General features: G+C 47.5%; 1 protein-coding gene across 12 annotated transcripts in view; it reads left to right on the top strand.

Moving 5' to 3' along the window:
• Positions 1-18422, top strand: part of OPCML (opioid binding protein/cell adhesion molecule like) — a 1020156-nt gene that overhangs the window by 540623 nt on the left and 461111 nt on the right. For 5 of the 12 annotated variants that reach the window (XM_070623491.1, XM_070623490.1, XM_070623489.1 and 2 more), the window contains one exon: positions 12083-12167. The exons of 2 other annotated variants lie outside the window; for them this stretch is intronic. In XM_070623491.1, coding sequence (XP_070479592.1) covers positions 12083-12167 — 85 coding nt within the window. Of the gene's footprint in view, positions 1-10516; positions 10790-11828; positions 12168-18422 lie in introns of those variants that run through there. 5 more of the 12 variants (XM_070623486.1, XM_070623488.1, XM_070623487.1 and 2 more) reach the window with 5 other exon arrangements.

Below are 18422 nucleotides of genomic sequence, written 5' to 3'. Positions count from 1 at the left end.
GATGGTCATGGATCTACAGGCTGTGGCATCGGAGAGGGGATTTGCGAACGATCTAGTTCAAGGACTTACTTTACAGGTGAAGAAACAGAAGGCAGGAGAGCTGAACTGACTTTGCCAAAGTCTGAAACTCTGATCCACTCGGTCCCTTCCCACCAGCTCTCTGTGTGTTTGTATCTACGCCTCTTCCAACAGATTTATGTGATGGACTGACTTACACCTAACCTCAGTGTGCTTGGCTTTCTTCCTCTTGCCAAGTTTACAAATAGCATTCTCTTGACTCTTCCACCTTAAATGCATCCACCAATCCAGCAATCAATCAGTCTATCTATCAAACTCGGATATGGAAACTACCAGGTTCGGCACTCTAAGTGCTATTTGCTTATTTCTTTTGCTCTTTAGAACTACCCACTTCTTTATTTTGCTCATCCTTAAAATGCACTTATTCTTGATTGATTTAAAATGTGAAAATCTCAGAATTTATTCTTTAACCATTTCAGTGTGCCTAGAAGCACAAGTATTTCAGAGCTGAAAAGGCACTGGGGTTTAGCTTGGTGTGCTGTTTATGTGTCTGTCTTTTTTATATGTTTCCAAGAAAACTATTTTTAGAGCTCCCTGCCCAGCACCATTAGTTTGTGTTAATTAAGATGAGGATGATAAAGATTCATTTCTGACAGACCCTTGCCACTTGCAGAAGAAAGTCACCTATGCCTTATTTCAGAACCTGGGGAGCTTTGCTGCTGGAGGGGGGCAGCACAGGACGCTGGAGGCATTCCCTCACTTGTCCTCCCCTCAGGGCCCCTCAGCCTCACTCTCGCTCGGCTCCACCATGCACCTACAAGGTTGCCCAGCTGCAGACCCGGTCTCTCTTCTCTGCAGACCCTCAGTGACATGGGTTGATTGCATGCACAAAGATGTCAGAGCAAATAACTACATCTGGGAGTTGTCAGAAAAACAGCCTGTGGAATAAAATGCACATGTTGCCAAAGGGTGGGGGAGATTAGAAAGCAGGATATCTTGACAGAGAAAGAAAAGTGTTGGAATTAATTCATAAACGTGTTAGATGGAGATTAGCAGATGAAGATTTGCAAGGGGAGAAGAGACAGAGGGAGAGAGAAAAGGGAAGAGACAGACAGATGGAGAGGGGGAGGGAGATGGTGGGAAATAGAACAGGAGGCACAGCTTTATTTCACAGCCTTTCTTCATCCTCAGCTGAAGCAGCCTGTGCTTTTGTAGGGACCCTGCCTCCCTCTCACTTTTTGTTTCCCTCTTAACCTCCGCCATCTGCAACCCCTGGTCCTGACATCACCGCAGTCTCCCACTTCCGCCACAATAGTTGTGCTTTTCATGCAAATGGGATTCCAGGTTTCTAGATATGGGGATTCTCTCTATGCTAAAAGTACCAAACTTCTGGAGCCAGCCCCATGATATAGCAGTTGGGTTCATGTGCTTGGCTCCGGTGGCCCGGGGTTTGCAGGTTCGGATCCCGGGTACAGACCTACACACTGCTTATCAAGCCATGCTGTCGCAGGCGTCCCACTTATAAAATAGAGGAAGATGTGCATGGATGTTAGCTCAGGGCCAATCTTCCTCAGCAAAAAGAGGAGGATTGGTGGTGAATATTAGCTCAGGGCTACTCTTCCTCAAAAAAAAAAAACAGTTAAAAGCAGCAAACTCCTGATGTGCCCATGGTAAGGAGGAAAGGACTGGGGCTTTAAGGAGAGCTTGCCTCCTGGCACTCTGATCCTTTACAAGTCGCCCTCTCTGAGTCTCAGTTTTCATTCTGCAAAATTAGGATTCTTGGACTAGCTAAATGAGATTGTGCATAGAAGTCATTTATTGCAGAATCTCGTGTGCCTTGTGCATTCGGCAAGTGTTAGTGTTAACAGCAGCAGTGGGAGGAGCAGATTCTCAGTCCCCTCTCTGGTGCTCTCTACCTAGTGGTCCAATCTTTCTGATAAAGGTCAGGAGGTCCACGCAGTGTGTTTAAGCTCACTCTTAGAGCAAAGATGGACATGTTTCTCTATTTCCCTTCCTTAATTGATGGTTGGCATTTTGCCATGTAACAGGGCATCTGTTGGATGATGTTTCATTCCGAAACCTAAGAGAGGCAGTCACCCAATTTCATTTTGAAAGAACAATTGAGATGGCTCCACGTGAGATGACACAGGGCTGGTTCGTTGTTTCCTTCTTTGTCCTGAAGAATCTTCTCCTCCCAATTTCCTTTCTACTTCCCCAGAATCAAAGTAGCACTTCTAAATCTGTGCCTGTGTGTAGTCTTATTGTATGTGGATTCTGAGTTTTTTCCGAAGTCAATCTTGATAAATTGAAGCCGTGCGCACACTTATGACTTATAAAGTCATTGTTGGCCTCTCTATACTCTTGTTTTCTTTCTCATTTTCTATGGCCCCAAACCCCCTGTTTCTGTACCGCCTGCTTGTTTTCTTTAGGGAGAAACAAACTGCATTTTACATAAAATCCATTCACACCAATGCACTAACTCTTTCCAAGTATTTTGTGATATGAATTCTTTAAACTCTAATTGTGCTTTGACGTTTGAGAAACAAAGTTAGGCATTAGCTTGCCGATGGAAGAACTATCCGGGAAAGAGGCAGAGGTACTTTTTCCTCCCTTCCCTTTTCTAGTTCCTGAAAGAATACTTGTTTTAATCTTAGGGTTTAAACAAGGCTTAAACGTAGGGTTGCTGCAAAGGGAAATTGAGATGCGTGATTGTTAATTTTATGGTCAGCTTGGCTGGGCCGCAGTGCCAGATATTTGGTCAAACATTATCCTGGATGTTCCTGTTAAGATATTTTATAGATGAGATTAATGTTTAGATTAGCAGACTTTGAGCAAAGCAGATTAACTTCCACAATGTGGGCAGGCCTCATCCAATCAGTTGAAGGCCTTAATTAAAAATGACTGGCCTCCCTGAAGAAGAGGCAATTCTGCCAGGAGACAGCCTTCAGGTTTGAACTGCAGCATTGACTTTTCCCTGGGTCTCCAGCCTGCCAGCCTACCCCACAAACTTTGGACTCCACAATCACATGAGCCGATTCCTTAAAATAAATCTCTATACAGATAGATAAATAGACAGGTAAATATTGGACTATATATCTTCTCTATATATCCCGTCTATCTATATTTTATCTCTCTATATATCTATGTATAGAGATATACGTATCTATTTACAGGTGCATAGATTTATAGAGAAAGAAAGGGATAAAACATATATATACATAATCCTACTGGTTCTATTTTTCTGGAGACTCTAATACCAGATGCTTGGACGCATCCTCCTTCTCTCCCCTGTAATGCTCCGTTCTTTCCTTGTCTTCTTTGCCATTTCCTTTCCTTTCCTCTTTCCCAAGACTTCCTGATGCCTGGAGGAGGGAGGGTCAAGAGCTGATTCTGTCTTCTCCCTTCCCAGTTCTCTGGTCCGCACTTCTTGCCGCCACAGGCAATTTAGAGCCTCATGACCCAGAGCGTTTCTTTTTTCCTGTCTCAGTCTTTGTACTGAATCCACCCAGCAAGGGGCCTGGGAGCTAGGGCAGCTGAGAGGAGATGAGAGAGAACTTTCGGGATTACATTCAGAGGATAATTTTGGTATTGAGTTAAGAGGTGGGAGGGGGCATTAGCGGTGATGAAAAGAGGCTATTCAGAGGTGTTGAGGACGCTTACAGGCAAGTAGAATTTTAGACACTGTCTAGTCCAATGCACCTCAAATTTTTTTTTGCCAACACTCACAATAAAAGTACATTTTAAAATGTGACCAGAACACAAGCACACGTTGCGGAGCTTGAGAACCCGTACAAATAAATGAACAAGGGCTGGACTCTGTGACGTGATGACACTTCACGAGTGGTTTACTTTATGCCAAGTTACCAAATATCATAGTAATTATGTAAATCACAAGCTAAGTTTCTGATTAACATGGTTGTGTTTTATTAATTAGAATACCAATATCCAAAGCCTGTCACCTTTGCCTGTTAGCCTTGTGGTCCAGCTGCCTGCTCTCCCACCACAATGAGCTTCTTACAATACAAATCATAGCGCGGTCCAACGGCAGCAGTGTATGGGCACAGGATTTTGGAGTGATACAAACTGCACTACTCTGATTTTTGTCCTTCCCTCAAGCTAAATTGCTGCCAATACAATCTCATCCAATGTCCAAATGAGGACAAAAGTCTTCGATCATCTGATCTTCGGTATGTGAACCTTGAATAGCTGTATCCGTGAGGTTGTAGGGAATGGAGTGGAGATACTTAACTATTTTTTTTAATTAATGGAATAAATATTTATTGAAAATCTACTATATGCCAGGAACTGTTAAGGGTGCTGGTGACACAGCAGTGACCCGTGATGGGGAGAGAAAAGAGTTAGCGTTTTCTACTTTAGTTCCTAGAAATGACTAGGAAGAATTTTTCTTCTCTACGCATTGGTGTCTTGATCTAACAATGACAACACCTTCCTCACAGAGATCTTTAAAGGATCACATTGGATCATATCTGTGACTGTGCACACTCGTGTCTGCGCAGGCGAGGAGGAGGATGATGACCATTGTCATTACTTTTGAAATGTTGGTCTGTCTCTGAGTGGGTCCAGAGGTGGCACTTCTGACCTGACACAACTCACCCCACACACATTTATTAACCATCAGCCGTGGACAGAATGCCGAGATTAGCCCAGCAGGTGCAGGACACCTCCAAGGAACTCTCACCTTCAGACACATGTATCAATATGCAAGTCTGTCATGCAGCAGACGAAAAAATAAAGCACAACACTCAGCTCTCGCTGGGCCGCGTGTCTGTCCAGTTAGAGCCTGCACTTTCCCCTTTCACATTCTTTCACGGCTGAGCTGCAAAGCCTGGCCACATTTGCTTCTGCACTCCTCGGATTCTGCCATCCCTAAGCTCACCATCGCCTAACTTCCGCTGCTGTCCCAGCGGTGAAACTGCTTCTGCCAGCCACCAGTGTCCTCCGCGGTGCCTGATGAAAGCAGGATTGTCCATCCTTCACTTACCTGAATTCTCTACACTCTGACACTGTTAACCGTTCTTTTCTTTATTGTCTCATCCCTGATTTCTATGAGGCTATTGATCCCTGATTTCCTTCTATTTTTCCGGCCACTCTGCAGAATCCTTCATGAATTCTCCACTCCCCCCTTAAAGGTTTGTGTCGCCCAGAATTCATACTTCGTGCTTTATTTCTTTTCACTCTCCTGCTCTTGCTGAGTGGCTTCATTAGTACCCAGGGCTTCAGCTCCCACTTACACAAGGATGAATCCAAAATCTGTAACTGTAAACATTGTCTCTTTCTCAGGCTCAAAACCTAAATATTCAAATGCCAATTAGCATCACTTGGACCTTTCACCAGCATGTTATGTTCAATACGTATCATTTATCACCCACCACTCAGCATCAACTATTCTCACTATTTCTCTGTGATTAGTAATACCATCCACTCAGTTGCCAACATCAGACACCAAATGGCAGCCTAAATCCTAAATACGCGGTCTTTAACAGTGAATTTGAGAGTCACCTCCTTTGAGCAGCTTTCTAAGAACTCTAATCTAGTTTAGATGGTCCAACTCTGAGATGCCATAGAATCCTTGCATATTTTTATTTTTACATCTTATCATATTGAACTTCAATATCTGATTTATTTGCCCTAGTAGATTATAAACTCCTTGTGAGCAGGTAATATATCATGTTCTTTGTATCCCCAGGCCCAGCAGAGTGCCTAGAAATTCAATGAATCTTGGTCCCAACCCCTGCCCAAAAAAGAGTGATTAAATGAATTAATCAACAAAATAAATAAACAATATAAAGAAAAGTTCGGCAAGTGAGAGAAGATTGCAAGTAACCAACATATGGTATAAAATACAAGTTCTAGTTCCTCTCTGAGACTGAGAGAGATCAGATTCATTTCAGCAGGAAGGGGAGAGGGCCCAGGTGAAGTTGCCTCAAGCACCTGCTTACTGAGCACTTGCTCTGTGCCAGGCTCTCTGCTGGGTGTCGCACATATGACTGGTCACTTCCTCAAAGAAAGAAAAAGTAGAGTGTTGCCAACTAACCAATGAGGAAACTTGGGCTCACAGAAGTCAGCTCCACTGCCCAAGGTCTCCAGCTTCTTGGCGGCAGGCCCAGATTTAAAGCTAGGCAAGTTGACCCCTGACGGACACTCTCTCCTGCACACCCTGGTTCCCTGGGTGGAAGCATCCAGTTTCCACCTGTCACACTCTTTCGACTGGAAGCTATGTTGAGACACGGGAGGGGTAAGATTGTAGTAACTCCCACTGAGCATTTAAAAAACACATTTTATGGCTCATAGGTCTCAATATAGTGTTTTTTGTTATTTGACTTACAGAACTAGATGAGGTGTGACTATAAAGTAATGAGGCTGATTTGATCGTATAGCTTGTGGAAATTGGTCCCTTTACAGGGGTCTCCAGTCTTTCTAGAAGAAGATGCTTTACTGCAGTTGATGCCTTGTGACGTCCAACCTTTGAGGAGTCTGGGGGTCAGGAAGGGCAGGAGAGTGTTACTAGCAGAGTCTCGGGTTGGATCTTCTGCTGTCAGCTCCCCTGACTTTCCACAGACTGTGGAGAATGGACATCAGTTCCTTCACGCAGTAAATATTTGCTGGTATTTACTCTGTGCCAGCCTGTAGTCCATGGCATAGGAGCCAGGGATGAGGCAAACCAACACTCTGCTCTTGGGGAGCTTGCCGTTCTAACGGGAGAGCAACAGTTACACACACACACATGCACATGAGCAGTTTGATGGACAAGAGTAGCATAAGGGTAGCAACTGGGTTCCCCAGCTATGAGAAGTCACTCCATCAGTCTTGGGGAACACCTCATGTGTATCTTCTTACAATGCAAATCTCGTGTGCCTTATGTTTTTCTGTTGGCTTGCTTACTTTATGGGTTTTTTGGTGGTTGCTTTTGTTAGCCCATTGGGTTATTTTTGCTGTTTTGTTTGCTTTGGTTTTGTCTGGTCAATTTCAGTTATTCTGGCACAGAGACGAGAAGAGGAGTTGAATATTCACTGTCACTGATAGCTGCCACTGAGCCAGGCACTGTACTAGGAGCTGTCACATGTATCACCTGTCTTCATTCTCACAGCAACCCTGGCAGGAAGCTGTTATTACCCCTGTTTACAGGGGAAAAGATACAAACTCAGCAAGGATAACCAATGTGCCCAAGATCACAGAGCTTATAAGTGGCAGAGCTGGGATGCGAAGCATGGATTTTAATTCAGTCCAGTATCAGTTCTTCCCACTAGCCCAAGCACAGGAGACCCGTGTTAGGAAGGATGTTGTGTGCTCTATGATAGAAAGAGGGACAGAATACGATTCAGCTCATTCAGCTCGTTCTGGCCTCAAGTCAGCAACTGACTAGCGAAACCATTTGACATATTTGTCTCAGTTTGCAAGAGTGCAAAAAGACAATGAGAAGTGAAGTTCCTCATTGCTGTCTAGCACTGACCGTGTGGGCAGCTGTGGGATGGGGAGTGCTTTGGGTTTCACAGAGAACAGCACTTGTGTCTCATCCAAAGTATTGTGTTCTGGCAGCATGTATTTCCATTTCTTGGAACTTCCTTGAGCCTAAAAATAAAAGGCCCAGTCAATTCTTACCTCTCTGTTCGCTAGCAAACCTTTCCGGCCCCTCAGGGCCCCGAGAGAGCTGACTTCTTCAGGTTCCGCCACAGTGCCTCCCCAGTCTCTCCGCCCCACGGGGCCCTTACTGACGGAGGTAAGTTCCTGTATTGCAAACAGGCATCACACACAGCCTTCTTACTTAATGTTTCTTCCTAATGCACACACCCAGCAGCTGGCCACAATCTCCTCTCAGATAAACACAAGCTGTAAGTTTTCCTTATTTATGAATAGCACAAAGTTGGAAATTGCTTTTACAACTGGATACACATTTCATTAAATAAATTCAGATATTTCCATTAGATCCAGAATTCCCAACAGCCATCCTCATCTAGGTAGCCCCTCCATGGTCAAATGAAACCTTGTTAATAACCACTTTTGCTCCTTAGGTGACTTCTGATTCTAAAATTGGGTCTTTAAACTCAGAGAAAGACTTGTCCTGTTTCCCATACACACACACAAAACTTTTGGACAACTTGGGGATTTGCCTACCTGCTATGGACAGCTTATGTGCTCACAGAGCCACTTCTGAGAAGACACCTGTGACATTGGGGAATCAGGCTTCTTTTTATAGGCCAGGAGAAGTAACATCTACTGAGTTCTTACTGAGTGCCAAGCAGGATGCTGATTGCATTACACAAAGTATTTCATTTAACAGTCACAAATACTGTACACGATCATTACTATCATTGCCTCTATTTACAGATGGGAAAACTGTGGATTAGCAAAGCTAAGGGAGTTGTGTAAAGTCACCCAGAAGTCAGGTTTAGAGGCAGGATTCATGCCTACGCCAGGGCCCATGCTCCAGTTCTTACCTTCCACAGCAGAATCACGGGCTTTCAGCTGACCGAGATCACAGATCAAGACACCCCCAAACCCCATCCGACAGGTGAGTTAGGTATTATTAGACATCAGTCACACAGCTGCGAAGTCCAGGAGCCACTATCTGAAGAGCAGTCCAACTTCGGAACCAATGTCTTAGTCAGTGCTTTAATTTGTCCTCATATAATTTGTCTTCATACATGTCATCATGCTCCAAGAGGGGTCTAACTGGGGGTCTCTCTATCTGGTACTCAGTCAAGCATTTCATAGGAAACTCCTGACAGAAACTACTTTAGTTCTTGTTTATTGTGAACCTCATCCCTTTTTCTCTTTTGCCCTTCAATTTGGTTTGGCCTTCTATTCTATAAATGGATATACTGGTCCCTAACAAGGTCTTACAGATGAATGAAATCTCCCTCACAAAACTGTACACTGGCATAGATTAACACAAAGATCAGGCCTCTGCAGTTCTTTCCTGACCCACTAACCCTTGAGTTCAGCCCATTTATTAACCCATACGTGTCGAACCATGAAGCCAATTTAAAGAAGAGAAAGATGTGAGCCCTGCTCTCTAGGACTGCACATACCTACAGGGAGGGGAGCCAGCCCTGCAAAAAACGGATCCTTGGTTTATTCCTTCCTCAAGAGCAGGCTTTATCATCTACTATTAAGAATGCATAATGCCTCCCTTCAACCTCTTTCTGCCTCTCGTCTTTCCTTGCCCCAGCTGTTCTTCTCCCACCTGGAATCTCATGCTCTTTCCTTCTTTCTTTTCTTTCTGTATAACTCCTCCCATTTCAAGCAGCTGCTGATTTAGCATTTAGCAACTGCCCCTATTTGCATTTCCCGAGAAGCACTAGGACCAACTGGTACAGAACAGCGAACGTCATCTGAGCGCCCCAGAACCAAAGGGCAGGAGCTGGGTGACTTGTACGGCAGCCTGATCCAACCCCGCTGCCGCCACCCCCACCCCGCTCACCCGCCCGCCCCCAGTGTTCAAGATACAAACTCTGTAATCGAAGAAAATCATAAGCACAGTCTCACATTCTCAGCTTTACACAGATAAAGCACCAAGAAGCCTTTCCAGTCTGGTGGCAATGCACCAGAGCACCGCCCAGTCTAGAGGATTAGGCACGACGACCTGCACACAGAAGGCCAAGGCAAGCTCAAATCGTAAGAGAAGGCGTGTGGGGGAGCCCGGAAGAAGTACTAGTTTGGCTGCTCTCTGAGCCCTCAGCCTCTCCTCTCCGCATCTCTACTCCTCTCAGCCTCCGAGCCCCGGGAGCTCACTGGTGAGGGCTCCTCACCACTCCTGCCTTTGTTAAGATCTGCTTTCCGGAAAGGAGCTGGTAGATGTTTTCACTATATTAAAACATGTAAAACATATATGACACGACTAGTGACAAGTATTCTTTCTTCTTGAGGTATGCTGCTCTAATTAAAAATGCGCCACCGTTCTTCGAGCGGGGATGGGGCAGCAGTTCTTGGTGCTCAGCCCCAGGAACTGAGAGCAGGGGACGAGTCTTTGTATCCTTTAGCAACTAAAGTCACAAATAACAACAGTTTAAAGCTTATTTTTGAATTAAATTTCGTTGTAACAATCGTTCAGAGCCCAGTCTAATTTAACAAAAGGATTTGAGAAAGAATATAGCAAAGCAAATTCACACAAACAGCGTTAAACTAAGATCCAACGGTGGGAGCCCTGCAGTAAGGGTGGCTCCTGCCAGCGGGGGCAGAAACAGACCCTCCCGCCAGAACCCAGGCCAGACTGAGCTCCAGAGGTAAGGGCTGAAAGAAATGAGTCCCAGCCCAAACAAACTGATCGGCTGGCCTCTAAGAAGGCCCTATCACCGGGTCCTTTCCAATCCCTTTCTGGTGCCACTTCATGCTGTGATCGCAGAGCCATCGATGGATGGATTTGATGACAATCAGTCCTATACTTTTTAGGATCTCTGTGTTTTTCCCAGCTCCTGCTTTTTTACAATAAGATATGTGAGTCATACATAGGGAGCAGGATGGGGACTATCTTGCATGTGGTGCGGGGAGAAGAAATGCAGATTCGTCAGTTTAAGAGAGAGAAAGTCAAGGGCCACGAGTATTTCCGAGGTGGGTCATCAGAGCAGAAACCACGCTCCCTCTCTCTGCGAAGGCCCAGGAGAGCTCTGCCATAGGACTGTAGCTTGGCCAGGTGGAGAACGGGAGGCAGTGGCGGACGTGCACACCGGTCCAGGAACCTGGAGAGGGGAACGTAGTTCAGTTCTCCAGGGTTGGGTTTGGCAACTTCTGCTCTGGCATCCGAGGAAGGAAGGTGCGAGCGTCAGTTTTCTATTTGCTGCTTTCCCCAGAACTCCCCCTCCCGCCCCTACTCCCCACCCCCTTCCCCTTCGCCCCCAGGCAGGGGAAGCCACTGAGAGGCGCGCAGCATTCTCTCGGCTGGCTCCGGGTGTCGGGGGCAGAGTACCGGGGGCTGCGGGGCGGGCCTCCCCCCGCTCGGCTCCCCAAGCCGCGTGGGCGCGGCGGGGGTTAAGGTGGGCGCCCTCGCCCCGCGCCCGCCCGCCCGCCCGTCGGGATGAGCTCGCAATCGGCCCGCCCGCTCGCGCCGGCACCGGAGAAAGTGGCGGTCAGTGATGGAGCCGCTGCCATGACAACCCCGGCGGTCTGGGCCCGCGCGCGGCCGGGCTGCTCCCGGGAGGAAGGCGGCGCGGAGGCCGGGGGCGGCCGCTGAGCGTGGCGTCCGCGCGTCCGCGCGGCCCGTGCCGCGTCCCCGGAGGAGGCGGGGGCGCCGTCCGCCCAGCTCCCCGTGCGCCCGGAGCCTGCGCCGGGCGGCGCTCCGCGGGCTGGCGAGCGCGGGCCGGGCTGGCCGCCAGTCGCCAACCGGGCTGCGGCGGAGGACATCCACGGCACCGGAGGATCCTCGGGCTGAGCCGGCTGCGGGTCCCTGCGGTGGAACTTTTTACCGCCTTTGGGTTCCGGATTTGAGACTTGGGCTGCTTTATAAATATATCTATACATATGTGTGATCTAATAAAACATTTTCTCCTCTCCTTGAAGCAGCAGCTTTTTATGACATCTCCTTTATGTCAGAGACACTTGCCTTGCTTCTTTGGGTTATAAACTTTTGATGCCAAACCTCTGCAGAATGTGCCCAACTGAATCTTAAAGTAGCATCTTGAAGAGAGAGGCAGAGAAAGAGCAATCTGTGACCTTCATACCTGCACCTTCCTCCTTCCTCTCCCTTCCTGGCTGCCTCCCTCCTCCCCAGGGGAGAGTCAAGAAAGCTCTTTTTGGATGCAGGAGGGGGCATCTGGTTCTGCTAGGCTGGAAAGCTGAGGCAGGATTTGAGGAAGAATCATTAGACTCCGGAGAGCCTGGAATCGTTTCTTCTTCCCCCTCTCTGCTTCTGGCTTGCTCCATCCCTTTCCTCTCTCCCCACACCACTTCCTGAGACCCGCTGGTGTGTGGGGCGGGGGACAAGGACCGTGCCGCTGCCGGAGTCCTGGGAAGTTGTGGCTGTCGAGGATGGGGGTCTGTGGGTACCTGTTCCTGCCATGGAAGTGCCTCGTGGTCGTGTCTCTCAGGCTGCTGTTCCTTGTACCCACAGGAGTGCCCGTGCGCAGCGGAGATGCCACCTTCCCCAAAGCTATGGACAACGTGACGGTCCGGCAGGGGGAGAGCGCCACCCTCAGGTAGGGAGCTGTACTTCAGCGGGGTGCTGAGCCCCTTGGATGTGAGGAGTTGATTATGAGGGTAGGGGCGACCAAGAGAGAGAGAACAGAAGGCTTTTGCATGGGGGAGTGGAGCCTGTGAGAGGGCCTTTGGCAGGAGGCCCAAGAGGTGCCCACTTGCGTACTGTGGCAGCTAAAACCCATTCTCCTGGACAGGTTTGTCATTTGCTCTGGCTTTTCTGGCTCAGGATCTTACAAGTGAACTCTGAGGTCCATGCTTGGTCTCCGTGAATCTTAGGGCCCTGAGATGCCTGGATTCACTTTGCCTTGGCACGGACATGAGAACGTGGGAGCCCTGGAATTCAAACGCTAAGGGGTCAGTTTAAGATCACTGGGTGCCTTGGTGGCTCTCTCACAGGCCAGAAGCTGTGTTATGAGGCAGGGTAACGTCCAGGTGGGCTGCCTCACCCCCATTAGAAAAATACCTAAAATTGCAGGCTCTGGAATTGCCAGTGCTGGACCGTGGCCCTTTATGAGTCTGCTCAAGATGTAGCCGTCTGTGTCAGCCCTGTGTGGTGCTCCTGGGACCCCTGTGGTCAGTTGAGGGCAGTTCTGTCCGTGCAGGCCTGGGCCCAGGAGAGGAAGCGTGTAGCTTTTGTGCAAGGACATCACTGCTGCGCGAGAAGCACAATGGGAGAGCTTTCTGTTTTACCTTAATGAGTTACAGAGAAGCGCTTACATGCTGGAGGCAGAGGGTGGAGATTCTTGGAATATGAACCTTTGGGGACCGGGCCTGCTGCAGCAGAGACTTTAATAAAAATGCAGCCACCACTTTCCACCAGCTCAGCAGATATCATCTTTTATCCCTTTAATGAGGCAGTTCTGGTCCTAGGAGACAGATTCAGGGGCGTCCCAGCTGAACTCTGGCTCACGACGTACACAGGGTGAATGCGTTTGCCCTGTCAGTGACTCTGATGGTTATGGTGAAAATAAAACGTTCTGCCCCAGATTTTCCAGCCACAAAACCTGGCTTCTCCAAGGAACAGGTGAGGGTGGTGTTTCTTTCCTGTTCTCTTGGCTCCCCTGGCTGAACTCTCCCATCTAGGCTGGGGAAGGAAAGACAGGCTTCCTGGGACACTGGCTAGTCTTTCCTAAGCCCAAGGGCTGAGGTTGGGTTCTTGCCCTTTTGAGTGATTCTTAGCTGAGTCTTCTTTTGAGCTAGAGAACAGGTCCCACAACCTTATCTGCTAGTACTCAGGGCCCCAGGAGGAGAGAGAGAAAAGGAGGAACTCCCTCCCTGAGAGCAGGAGGGAAAACCTTCCTGGCCATGTGGGCCCCCCATAGCCTGTCGCAGACCACAGTGAAATACGATACTTCACTGCCTCAGAGCAGTTTCTGGAGCCCACTCCCTGAGAAATAACTTGTGGGGTGCACATTTGCAGCAGCCCAGTCGGCTCAAAGATTGGAGCAGCTCAGGGGCTCCAATGCACCTGAACCAACAAGACACTGGTACATGTGAGTAGATAGGAAGGTCCTTGACGCTGCCACACACCTCTCTTTATCTTCTAATCTGCTGTGGGGGCAGAGAGGCCCAGTGTTGAGTAAAGCCTCAGCGCTGAACTTGCCAAAATCCTCTGTCCTCCTCTTGCCCTGAAACTGAAACCAGAAACTTAAACGCTCGAGCCTTCTGCTTTCCCAGATGCACGAAGACTATTCCACCAGCAGAGGGCCAGCTTTGATCGACCTTTTTTATTAGCTGCTGGCCTCTTTTCCGGATCTTCAGTTCTAATGTTTAGCAGCTGGGCTTGGGAAGGGGCTGGGAATTAAAAAAGGAAAAGCTGAATGGTTGCTTTTTGTGCTTTGTGGACAAGAAAAACCAACCTCCCATGTGCCAGTATAGCTGCTATCTGTTACCTGAGTGTGTGCTGCGTTTTTTAAGTAAGCCCATGTTGTGTGTTGATTTTGCCTCTCTTCTTCTGTATAATTTGCCCTGAAATAGAGAAATTCAGCACACTGTCCACATTTTAATCTCTTTATGTGCTCCTTCTTTTACCTCTTGTTCTCTTCTCTTTTGTTACTTTCCACTTTCATTTTTATCGGATGCCTCTGTTTTATATGCTTTTGCCTATTATTCATTCTCTTCTTTTTTTGACTTTATCACTTAATTCTTATTATTCTCTGTTTTCTTAAAGTCTTGATTTCTCTGCTGTCACAATGTTTCTTAAAACAACATAAACATCTCCTGCAGATTTTGGGGGTCCCGATCGCTCTCCTTTGGTTTTCCGTGCTCCTTTGGTTTATTGGCTAACAGCTGTGTGCCCGTCTCGATGAAAACTTGTCAGTCCGCAGAGGGAGAGTCCTTGCTTCTCGTCTCTGGAAGGCCATAGCCTCGGCCCCAGATAACTGCAGCATGTTTGATTTTGTGTTGTTTGTTGCTTTTAAAAATTGTAATCCTTAAGTATAGTCACTCTTTATTCTCCTTAAAGGTGTTCTATTGGGAATTCAGTGTTTGGGAATCTAGTGTTCTGAATGCAGCACTTGTTCTGAATGTATTGAAATATTGAATGATTCCCACACCTGTCAGCCACAAAACGTCTTTTCAAATGTGGCTACCCTGGATCAGAGTAACCCAAGCCTGTTTCTGAGTCTTGAATGGCGTCACATAGGAGGCCAAAGCCCTAGTAGGCAATCGCTAAGCTTGGAGAAGGCTGGTTTCCCTCCTTGTGATGGCAGTTTGTCATGCTAGGTCTTTGATTGCACCGAGGGACGTCAGGAAGTGACGTGCCAAAGACCACGCTGGAGTTTCGAACGTGGATGAAACTCATTTTATACAAATGAGGCAATATTGTCTTCCTCACAGCTACTTCACAGGGCTACTTGAAAAGTAAAAATAATTATGTGGATATTGAGTTATTTTGCCTACTTGGAAGAGAGATGATATGGAAAATGCAGCTGGTTTTCACTATGGCTGAATTATAGTTTCTATGAATCTGATTTGAATTCATTATTACAAATGGGCCCTCTTGGCCAGAATCATTTCATTACAATTATCTGCTGTTGGGTTAAAAATGTTCTGTGCCTTTCCATTAGATTAAATATGACAAGTATCTAGAAGTCTTGTGTCTGAATCAGTGCCACATCAGGAAAGCAGCCCAGGATGCTCCATGTGGTCAGCTGGTGTCTGCTAAGCCATTTCGGTTGCATGGATGGTAGTCGATGTGCTTTCTTCATGGGCCTCACTCTCCCCTAAACTGCCTTCAGTTCCTCAGCGGAACCACCTCATCTGTGAACATGAACGTTTTGAGGGGATAGAGGTGGGAGTTGTTGCTGTAACTGTTCCACTAATGGGAAAGTTCCAACCAACATACTGGGTGTTTTTTAAAAAAATTTTTTATATGGCAGGATGCTCAGTTTTGCTGATTCAGGCTGCTGATCTGGGATTATACCTAATAACTCTTTTCTGAAATGTCCCTGCATTTTCATTTGTAGTTCTGAGCTAATCCGTTTGGAACCAAGTATTTGAGGGTTAACTTCTGCCAAGAATAATCTGAGAGCAGGATTTTGCAGAGTAGCTGGGGCAGTCGAACTCCCAAGGACAACATTCTGCTGTTTGCCTGGGTGTTTTCTCTGTATTTTGCACTCACCATCGGCAGCTTTTATTTTTGTATAAATTATAAAATTCAGAGTAGCCACTAGGTTATTCAAAACAATTGTATGCCTTTGGCATTTCAGTGTTTAAGTTGCCTAAGCTGAATAAGGACTTGGGTAAGTGCAAAGGCTTTACATAAAGACCCTGAAGCAAGCACGGGTCCATAAGGGACCCCTCCGGTGGTGATGCTGACCTGGGCTGCACACTGGACTTACCTGGGATGCTTTGTAAAGTCCACTGCAGGCTCCCAGACCAGTGAAATCCAGATCTCTGGAGTTGGGCATAGGTGTGGACATTTAAAAAATCTCTTTCAATAATTCTAATGTGGAGGCAGAGCTGAGAACCACTGCCCTAAAGCCGTTTCCTGCCCAGAGCGTGTGGCTGGTCTGCAGTGGCCCTGCCCCCACGGAAGTGTCTCCTCCACGCGTGCTTGTAGCTTACACTCAGGGACTGCCTTGTGCTCCAGAAAGACACTGGGCTGAGGCGCCTGAATACCTGGGTTTGATTCTTATTTTACCACTCACTGATTTCTTCAGTCCAATGGTGTACACATGGGAACGGTATCTGCCCGTGTATGACATCAGGTGAGGAGGTATATGGCATTATTCTCTTAACTGTAAAGCAACATAGGCATGCAATTTGTTCCTGGTGCTGAATGAAACTCTGCAACAACCACTCTAATACTCTCGGTCTTTTCCGGAGTCTTCTGCTCTACCTCCTCCCCCTCCATTCCCCCACACGTACACACCTTTACAATGTACTAGTCTCTTCCCAGTTCCACCCAGCATCCTGCTTTCTGCTGTGGTTGAGAATTACCCTCATCTCAGGGGCCAGCCAGGTGGCACAGCGGGTAAGTTTGCACCTCCGCTTCAGCCGCCTGAGATTCGTTGGTTCAGATCCCGGGTGTGGACATGGCACCACTTGTGAAGTCATACTGTGGTAGGTGTCCCACATATAAAGTAGAGGAAGATGGGCACGGATGTTAGCTCAGGGTCAGTCTTGCTCAGCAAAAAGAGGAGGATTCGTGGCAGATGTTAGCTCAGAGCTAATCTTCCTCAAAAAAAAAAATTACCCTCATCTGAGTTCCAGTGACACTTGCTACAGACCTCTGTTCTAACAGATGCACACCGTGGACCTGTCGTTTATGTGGTTGTGGTCAGACTGTGTGCTCTTGGAGGAGAGGAGCCATGTCTTCTGTCCTGAGCACAGATATCATGGTGGATATGAAGGATTAAAAAATAAGCATTGGTTGACGGCTTTAATCCATTTTAACGGGAGGCACTCTCTTAGAATGTTTCGTTACTTCCACAGCGATGAAGTGCTTGTGTGTAAAGAGTTTCATGCTCTTCAACGTGTGATGCTGGGACATTCAGGCACAGCTGTTGGTTGGAGACCTTGGAGGCCTGAGGGACTTTTGGGTTCTGCTTAAATCACTTGCCAAAGGGGACAGATGAATCCACCAGTGGTCACAATCTGATGTAAAACTATGCAAAAGACTTTACTATCCCTGAGGGCAGGGCCCTGAGCAGTGCGCAGAGCTGAGAGGAGTCTTAGCAGTGGGAGAGTAATATGTTAGGAAGTGAGGCTGCCTCTGTGGAGATTTGCCTTGCTGTAGATACCAGGAGATAACCAGAGCAAGGAGGCTTAGGGGACAGACAGGCTTGCCCAGCGACTCGCCTGGAAAATGGGTGTGTCAGCCCTGGGGCTTGGCTGCAGGATCCAGCAGGCCTGGAGGAACAGGGCTGGCTAGACTCTGACCCTGTCTAACGCCACTCATTGTTAGGAATGCGTCTGCCTCCCTCAACACATATGGCCCATGCCACACACCAGAGCCGGGGCTGGGAAAGGAAGTTTTAACACGTTCAAGATATATGCTCCAGGGCTTTCGGAATTGCTCTGGAAAATGCAGCAGCTCTTATATAAGCTCTTTTGCTCATGTTTTTGGCCTTTAAGTAAATTTGACCCTTGGGTTCAGTTTAGTCCGTCATTCTCATTTCCCTTCCTTCCAGCTTCTACTGTGCTCACTCAGAGGGAGCAGGGGAGCAGAGCTGCCCTGGCTGGTGTGTGACAGATATGATGGGCTCCAGCAGTGGGATGCTGTGGAGAGGGGGAGCCAAATAGGTCTTATTTGACCTTCCCAGGGGAGAACTTTTAAAATTACTTATTAACGGGAAGTAGTTTTCACAGTCAGGAGTCAAGAGGCAATCATGGTCCAAGACATCTTTAGGGCTGGCAGAAATTTGCATTAAGTTAGGAGCCAAGTGTTAATCTTTCTTGATTTTTTTAATCCAGACAAGACAGCACCAGCGGGTTTCAGGTTGGTTTGTCTGTTTATTATTTGCCCTGCAGGAAGATACTTCTGCTGATGTTGGGGCTAGTGCAACTGCAGAGAAAGTTGACCTGGAGAGGGTGTTGGGGAGAGGCTGCATGCTCAGTCCTTTCCCACCTCCCAGGAAATGACACCTTCCTGGAGCTTCTTGTACCTGGTGTGTCTTTTTTAAGATGTGAAAATTGAAGTGGTGAAGTCTTTGCAGCCCAGCACTTACCCTGCCTCGATCCGTGTCATTTCCTTGGTAGAGAAGGTTAAAGAAGGGAGTGTTTGAGCCTCTGCTCCCCCTACAGGATCA

The sequence above is a fragment of the Equus przewalskii genome, chromosome 6, assembly GCF_037783145.1.
Source record: "Equus przewalskii isolate Varuska chromosome 6, EquPr2, whole genome shotgun sequence".
NCBI classification, from domain to species: domain Eukaryota; kingdom Metazoa; phylum Chordata; class Mammalia; order Perissodactyla; family Equidae; genus Equus; species Equus przewalskii.
This window is presented reverse-complemented; position numbering and strand designations above follow the sequence as displayed.